This window comes from Rhinopithecus bieti, unplaced genomic scaffold (assembly GCF_001698545.2).
Source record: "Rhinopithecus bieti isolate Rb0 unplaced genomic scaffold, ASM169854v2 scaffold_27295, whole genome shotgun sequence".
NCBI lineage: Eukaryota > Metazoa > Chordata > Mammalia > Primates > Cercopithecidae > Rhinopithecus > Rhinopithecus bieti.
Genome location: NW_016812277.1, coordinates 519,525 through 527,561, shown reverse-complemented (window position 1 = coordinate 527,561; position 8,037 = coordinate 519,525). Strand labels below are relative to the sequence as shown.

The following is an 8,037-nucleotide window of genomic DNA, read 5'->3' as shown; positions in this document are numbered from 1 at the left end:
GTTAACTGGAAAAAAAAAAAAGATATTCTTATAAGATTCTGAGACTATAATCATTCTAAGAGATTAACTTGGTTGGAAGTTTTAATGAGTTCAACACTAAACAGACAAGCTCACCTTTCACAGATCAGCCAGGTAGCCATGCTATCTTCTTAAAACCAAGTAAGACAGGGAACATTGGTAACACCCACCGCCACCAAATGCCCCTCTTCTGGCAGAATTTGGTGCGTTGGCACTTCCTTCAATCCCCAAGAAAAGCCTAGGTATTCAAGGTTAGGGGCTCACCAAAACCCTTGCTTGGGAACTGGGCATCCAAAGCCCAGGCCAGGCCTCAGCGGACTCTGGGGCGACAGTTTTACTGCAGTCGTTTTCCCTTCCAGCTCTACCAGCATGGGCAAGGATATGGAGAAATTGCACATGTTGAGGTGCAGTGGATGTGGAGGCCAGGGTCTCAGGCCTACATTAGGCCTGCTTAGGTACTAACTTAGGTTAATGTTTTGCACCTTCTCCCCTCTTGCTCTGCTTGATCCCTCCAGCAGATTGGGGCTGAGAATATAACAGAGATACCTTCCCTCCAGGCGAGAGGAGCCCAGGTCTCCTTTACAGTTCCTTCCTTGTGCCCATTCTCTTGTTGCTATTCCAGGAAGGTAACAGTGATTGTCACTGGGTTCAAGGACAAGAGACTGGGATATTGAACAAAGAGGATGTTGGTGGGTCCTCATTTTGGATCTGGGCCACTCCAGAGGACCTCTAAGCTGCCAATAGGCTCTGTTGGGCCTCCCTTTCAGTCCGTCCAGCTTCTCAGCCCAGCCTCTCAGTAGCCAGCTGGGCACTACCTCTGACAGCTGGAGGAGATTATTAGCATTTTCTTCATGCATCTGTGCACTGGAGAAAGAACAGACCGACCTAGGTTTGTATGCCAGTCCTTTTGCTATGTGGCCTGGGAAGGTCATTTCACCTCACTGAGCCTCAGTTGTCTCGTGTGTAAAATGGGAATGATGATAGTGCCTGCCTGCTAGGATGACTGCCAGGATTAAATGAGTTCATGAACCTATATAAAGCCCCTGGCATCTCCTAGGCACTCAAAGGCTCACAATTTTCTTCTTTCCTTCCCCTTTCTTAGCTCTTTCATCTTTGCAGCCAGTTGGCCTCATCTTCTGGTCCATAGACTTGTGGCTCAGGTTCCAGCTACTTTCCCCAGAATGCATTCCAGCAGGAGCTTTGGCCCTGGCAGTCCCTGTCACTCCGTAGTAACTCCTTCCCTCTCCAGAGCCAGCTGCAGCTCGCCTGGTGCCCTTGCTCTCCCCTCTAAGCACCTATCTGGCTCACAGTATCAAAAATTCAGGCTTTACTGAACCCACTTTTATGCCCAGGGAGAAGAGGCTGGTCCAGCATCCCTGGCCTCTTGCACACACTCTGGTCTGTGTGCTTGTAATCACACAAAATGCAAACATACCCATTCCCCAGAGACCTACCAGGCCAGCATTGGAGAATGGTGCTTGTAGTGGTCCAGATTTGTCCAGACCCCCAGAAGCAGGGGCCACCCCTGGCTTTCAGCTAACACTAGCAGCTGGAATCCACATGTGGTTGAGAAATGAGCTGGGAAGGGCAGGTTTGATGCCCAGTCTGTACGGGCACACAGCAGGTAAACAACCTCAGAGGGTGGGGGCACAGAAGAACTGCCTCAAAGGAGAAGTTTTTCTAGGACACACTCCCACCCCTGAGTCTAAGGTGTCAGCCGATGTCCCTACCCACATGTAAAAAAGTGGGTATACCCTTTCCTTAGGGTACTGACATATCTAGAGGGGACCAGCATGCACCTGCATGGCTTAGAAGCACCCTCTCATGTTTATGATGTGTTGGGAGATTCTTGACCCTCCTTTGATCTTGGTCCCACCCACTGTCTTCCCTCTCCTCACTTCCACCTTCACCATGTTCAGAAGACTCTTCCTACCAGACCATGGTACTGGGTGGGAGGCTGTTAGGCTCCCTTTCTCCACCTAACTCCCCCAACCCCCACCTTCAGGAGATACCAGTGTATCCTTCCTGGAGGTTCCCGTTGCTATGGTGACTGTAGTAGTCAGGCACCAGCCTGCGGGAAGGATGGGAAGTAGCCATGAAGAAGACTGGGGGATGTGTGTCTGTGTGTGCATGCACACATGTACAAGTCTACCCTGAATGGTAAGGAGAGAAGGGAAGTGGGAGAAAGACGGCAGAGAGGGAGAGGGGGAGGCAGGAGGAAAGAGGGCAGAAGAGAGGACCAGGAGATGAAAGGGAGCAAGACAAGGGATGGGGAAAAGGGAGGTAAAGTGTGAGTGGAGTGTGAGTGATGCAAGGCCCAAGGGGCATGTGGGCCAAAGGAAGGTGTGGGATCTTGGAGTAAAGGTTTAGGCGGGGTGTCAGGTGGGAGATGGGAATAGGGGGAGTAAGGTGGAATGTGAGGGGCTGACTGTTGACAGGAAAGAGGTGGGGAGTGAGGTCCAGAGTTGGGGTGAAAGGGGGTAGAGGTCACTGTCAGGAGGGGCAGGGGTTGGAGGACTATAGGTAGAGGGAGTAAGGTGTGGGTGTGACTTGGGAAGAGCCTAGGGTGATAAGTAGAAGATTGGGAAGGTTGTAGGGTCATTGGAAAGTGGATAGGCATGTTGGGTGTGAGCTAACGTGGGAAGAATATGGGGGTTGGAGTTGGGGCAGGTCAGGGTGGGCGTGAAGGGTCTGGAAAGGTGTGAGCAGCATGAGGCCACTTTCCTACTCCCAGTCTTAATTCACTGTGTCCTTGTCCTAGCTATAAACATTGCCTCCTCTCTGTCCCTGCTCCAGGATTCCTGGTTCCTGCTCCTTCCCAGAACCCCACACTCACATTCCTTGGTGATGAGATGAGCTTCTGTGGATCTGGAGGCCCCTCCCCCAGGGCAGGGTTTGCCATGGCTCCCAAGAGGCTGTTTATTGACAGCCTGCCCCTTTCTCTACCCCCAAACAGGGACCAGGGCACCTCTCTGGCTCTAAGAGCCCTGGGTCAGGGAGGCTCCCTGACTGCAAGCCTGTGTGATGGTAACAGAGACCACTGGCCAACTTGGGGCTCCTGTCCTTTACCCAGTGCCCTGAGCTCCCTGCTCTCAGCACCCCTCATACCCAGTGTTAGCAAGGAGTCCCGCTTGGCAGGAAAGCTGTGGCAGGTGGGAGGAGAGAGGAAGGCAGTGAGGCAGAAACAGCTGCCAGCCGGAGTGGAGGAAGAGCAGGGCCCCAGCGGGTACGGGCAGAAGGCAAGGCGCTGGCTCTGGCAGCCCCCCACCCCCTCTCTTTGTGTGGGTGTTAGGACCAACCTCCTTCCCCAGCCCTCCCCATCCAGTGCTGCTGTTCAAGGAGCAAGCTTTGCTCACAGGCCTAAAATCCAGGCAGAAATAGACCTCAAAGGTCACCCGGTCCAACTCTGCTCAAAATCTGGTGTTAGAGTTGCCTCCATGGCATTTTCCCCAGGGGTCCACCTGTACCGGGCCAGATACTTCCTGGGAGGAGGAACTCACTTCCTCCTAAGGCAGTCTGTTCCTTTTTTGAAAGGAAGAAACTGAGCAACTCTGCTATGGCAGGTCTAGCTACTGTAAAGACTCTTCTCATTAATAATGACCTCACAGGACTGTTACAATGAATTAGCCCCATTTTACAGGTGAGAAAAGTGAGGCTCAGAGAGTTGACGTCCTTAGCTCAAGGTTACACAGGTAATAAATAAAAGAACTAGGTTTTAACCTAGGACTTTCTAACTACAAAAGCCCTTTGGGGCTACGCAGGTCATGCTTCTTCATTTATACCATGTCAACTCTTCTGAGGTGTGAAGTCAGACAGCATGTCTGCCTGAGTCGCCCCTTCACCAAGTGAAACACCTCCTTCAACTCTCTCCAGAAGAACATGGGTTCCTGCCTCCTTCTCAGCCTAGTCAGTGTGAGACCCAAAATCAAACATACTGTCTGCCAGGTGTGCTTGGGTCAGTCTGGAGTAGAGAAGAACTATCACATCTTTCCCTGGTACTCATCTTTACTAATGCAACCCTATGGCTGGTGAGAGAGCTAAGAACTGTCCCTCCCTTGGGCCTCTATTCCCTCTCAGATCAATAGCTTTGAGAGAAGTCAGGATTTTGCCCCATCTCCATCACTCCCCTAGTCTGAATGGTCTGAAGAGAGGTAGGAAAGAGAGAGGTGGGGAAGAGGCAATCAGAAAGGCAGAAGCGTGGCAGAACTGGGAGGATGGAGAGGCATGGGGGAGTGAGGTGGTTGTCCAGTAACCCTAGCTAGGTCCAAGAGAGTGGGGTGGGGGTTGGAGGAAACAGGGCTTGGGGAGATGCACAGGGAGATAAGAGAGAGGTGAGGCATGACCCTAGGAGCTGGGAGAGGCCAGGGCGGGGAAGGGCATCGGCCTGCCTAAGTTAACATTGCCCTGCCGTGTGAGAGGAAGTCAGTCACACATTAAGGAAATGTTGCAGCTGGTACTAAATTGGGAGGTGTCACAGGCAGCAGCGAGGACAGGTATGATTCGTGGGGCCCTGTGTGGCCTGAAACAGGGGCAGATATTGCAAAGTCAGAGAACAGGGTTTCTGGGGCCACCCAGGGAAGAGCTAACTGATGCACTCAGGACAGGGCCCTGGGGACAGGGGGTCACCTGGCTCTGGAACAGAGGTTCCCAGCTTGCTTTCCAGAAGTAGAGAAAGCGTCTTCATCCTGGCCTGGGGCTGTGGGCTCTCCACTCTGGAGAAGCTCTGAGGGTGGGGCATCATCTCCCAGGGATCCCATTTGGAGTGGGGACTGGACAGGAGGGCTTGGAGCCCAGGAACAGGGTTGGGGAATGGCAACTAAGGCCTGCCAGGGAGGTGGGGTGAGGGGCTGAGGAGAGAGGAGCCTACAGTCCAAGAAGGGTAGCAAGGTTGTCTTTTCCCTTAGTGCCCATCATACAGCTGGATTCGAGAGCCAGGTGGGTCTGGCCTCAGTTGAGGGAGAAAGCATTGGACAAGGGGTGGGAAAGGCAGGAAGAGAGCTGTGGAGCTGGCACTGCCCTTCTGCTGGCACAGCAGGCAGCAAGAGAGCAGGAGGAGTTTGCTGGTTTGCTGGAGAGAGACAGACAAGAAGACAAAGGAGAGGAGGGAGGGCCATCAGGAACTTGATGTGAGGCCATGGCAAAAGCACCAGCTTAGCACCAAAACAGGTGGGCTGGAGTCCTGGCACTCCTGCTCATTATCTGAGTGACCTTAGGGCAAACCATTTGATCCCCTTGCACCTAAATTTCCTCATCTGTAAAACAGGAGTAATGGTGCTAGTATCACCAGCCTCCTTGATCTTATAACATACACGAGAGGGGCGGAAAAACCCTAAGCATTACATTAATGTCAGATGTTATATTCTTATTACAAAATACATCTGCACCTTCTCCCCACAAAAGACCCAGGATGTGGGCAGAGCAAGGATGATGATCGCTGTTTTACAAATGAGGAAATGAAAGCTTACAGAAGTGAAGTGACTTGCCCAAGGTCATACCACTTACAAGAGGTAGAGGTGGTAAGGCCTCCTGAATCAGAGAGATCAGATATATTTCTTCTACGTCACACTGCTTGGTAAAACAGTCAACATGAGAGATTTGTATTTAGTTCAGGTCCAGACAGAAATCGGAATCAACTACAACATGGAGAAAACCCCATGGGGAAGTTGTGGTGTGCCTCTCATCCATACTGGTGATTGAGGAAAAAAACAAAACAAACAAACAAACAAACAAAAAACAGGGCCATGGGGTTGAAGGGAGGGCCACAAAAAACAGACATCCTTGATTCCATCTGCTTGTGGACCCTGTCTCTCTGCTCCCACTGAGTGTATGTGTCCGTGGCTGACATCAAGGGTATGTGTCTCTGTTAAGACAAAATGTGTCCTTCTTCATGTGACAGTACTTCTGCCTGCGTGTCTCTGACACCATGGGGAGATGTGCGTGTGTGAGACACGGCATCTGCTTCTGTGACACTGTTTGTGGGTGTGACGACCTCTCTGCATGTCTATGTGACTTTGCCCAGGGTGGTGGTGATGGTGTATGGCAGTGTGTGTGTCTATCTGTTTGTACACCTTTAAGAAGTGGAATATCTCATTTGGTAGTGTGAGTGAGGCAGTGAGTCAGCTGAGGCTGAGGGAGGCGGGAGGGAGACTGCTAGGTTACGAGAGCAGGAAAAAGGAGAAGGAGAAAGTGAAGTCAGGAGCAAGGAACTACCCCTTTCCTGCCCAACCCTCTGCCCCCAATCCCTAGGGAACCCGCCAAAAGCATGGAAGCCCTGCAGAAGTCCACAAGGGCCATGCTGGATGGAAAAGGGCACTTTCTGCCCCTCCCCAAAGTCTTGGAGGGAGACGAGCTAGGCTAGAAAGCAACTGTCTCACTCTCCAGCTCTTGGCCCCAGCTCGAGGATGTGTGAGGTCACCACCCCTCCCGGTCTCCTTGTCATTTGACCCTTTGACCTTGCTGTTCTCTTTCCTCCCAAAGGCAGGTCACCTGGCCAGGCCGGGTGAGCAAGGCAGTAGCATCAAGTCCCAAATGTTTGCAGCCCTCACCCACCTAACTGTCCAGAGCAACCCCGCAGAGGATCAAGAAGTTTCTTAACACTCAGCTCTTCCCTAGGCGGGCCTGTTCTGCAGCTGCCTCACCTCTCCTCTGGATACCTATCCCCAGCAGCTAGAAAGCCAGTTTTCCCTCCACTGTCACCCTGGGGTGCTGGGAAGGCACTGGGAGTTTTGTATGAGAATGCACCAACCTTCAGTGGCCTTCCCACCAGTCGCTGTTCCCTGTTCCCAGCTCCTTCCTTTGTCAGGGGAGTGGAGCCTGCAGGTGACTTCCTTGGGAGAAGACAGGCACCCCCTGGGGTTGACCTGCCTCGGCTCTGGCCAGCCACCTCAGGTCACATAAGGTCAAGAGTTTGATGTGTCCCACCACCAGGAGTGCTCCTCCTCTCAGCCACTGGCAGAAGCCAAAGGGTGAGGGTTTGGTTGCCAAATATTCTTCCTCCCGTCTTTGGCCTTCCCCCTGCACCAGCCAGTCCCAGGACGTTCAATTCCAGCTTCGGAAAGGAGGGGGCATGGCTGGCTGAGGATGGAGGCTGGGGGGAGCACAATCCCTCTTGCCACCTCATTGTCAGCCCAGGGCCCCGTGGCCCCTCCCCACTCATGAGGGGGCAGGTCGCCAGGAAGCCCCAGGCCTAAGGTGCCCAAATCCGGAATTAATAGAAGTTGGCCAGGTGGTTACCTGACCTGAATCCCTGAGGCCCCTTCACTAGGGAGGGTCCCAGGGTGGCACTGGTTACTGCTGCACTGGGCACGGTGGGAGTGGTGGGGTGGGTAGAAAGGGAGACTTCCTTTTTTCTTCCAATCCCACTGCTGCCGCTGCCGCTGCCACTGCCCAGGGCGGCTGTTGTGGCTGCGGAAGCCAGTCCTTACCTTACAGCCTTTCGTGCAGGACCGGATTGAGTACTCTTCCGCCTGTAAGTATTTATGCAGCACGAGGTCGAACTCGTCATATTTTTCCTGAGCGTGTCGGTCCAGCCGCTGGTATGCCTCGATACAGTTGCTACACGCCTCCCAGGCCCCGGAGCCCGGGCTGGCCACCACGGCTAGCAGGTCCCCCAGCAGGGTGTCCAGGCTACAGTCCAGGCTGTCGGGGCGGTCCATGCCCAGCAGCAAGTCCCAGACCGTGTAGGTATCGCAAAAGGAAAGAGTGAAGTTCCGAAAGTGGCCTTTGAGCAAGTTTTTTTTGGCGGAGGGGAACTCGGCCGGGGCACGGGAAGGGGAGTCAGGGGGCCGCAGAGGGGAGCCGGGGTAGTGGGTTCGAAAAGTCTCTGCAAAGATTGCAATTTGGTGCAAGCTGCGTCCAGCCCCGTGGGCTCTGGGACGCCGCCGCAGACCGGCCGAGAGCCGGCTGCGGGGGCGGCTTTGGTCAGGTTGCTGTATCTGAGGCCGCAGGTGCCCGGGGGCGCGCTGGGCTCGCCGGGCTGCGGCGGCGGCGGCAGCGGCAGCGGCAGCACCGCGCGAGGAG

At 53.8% G+C, this 8,037-nt stretch overlaps 1 protein-coding gene across 1 annotated transcript in view; it reads right to left on the bottom strand.

Moving 5' to 3' along the window:
- Window positions 1-8,035, bottom strand: part of NALF2 (NALCN channel auxiliary factor 2) — a gene marked incomplete at its 5' end in the record, with an annotated part of 27,033 nt that extends 18,998 nt beyond the window's left edge. The window contains 2 exon segments of the mRNA XM_017895861.1: window positions 7,443-7,813; window positions 7,816-8,035. Coding sequence (XP_017751350.1) covers window positions 7,443-7,813; window positions 7,816-8,035 — 591 coding nt within the window.
- Between the last annotated feature and the right edge of the window lie 2 nt (window positions 8,036-8,037).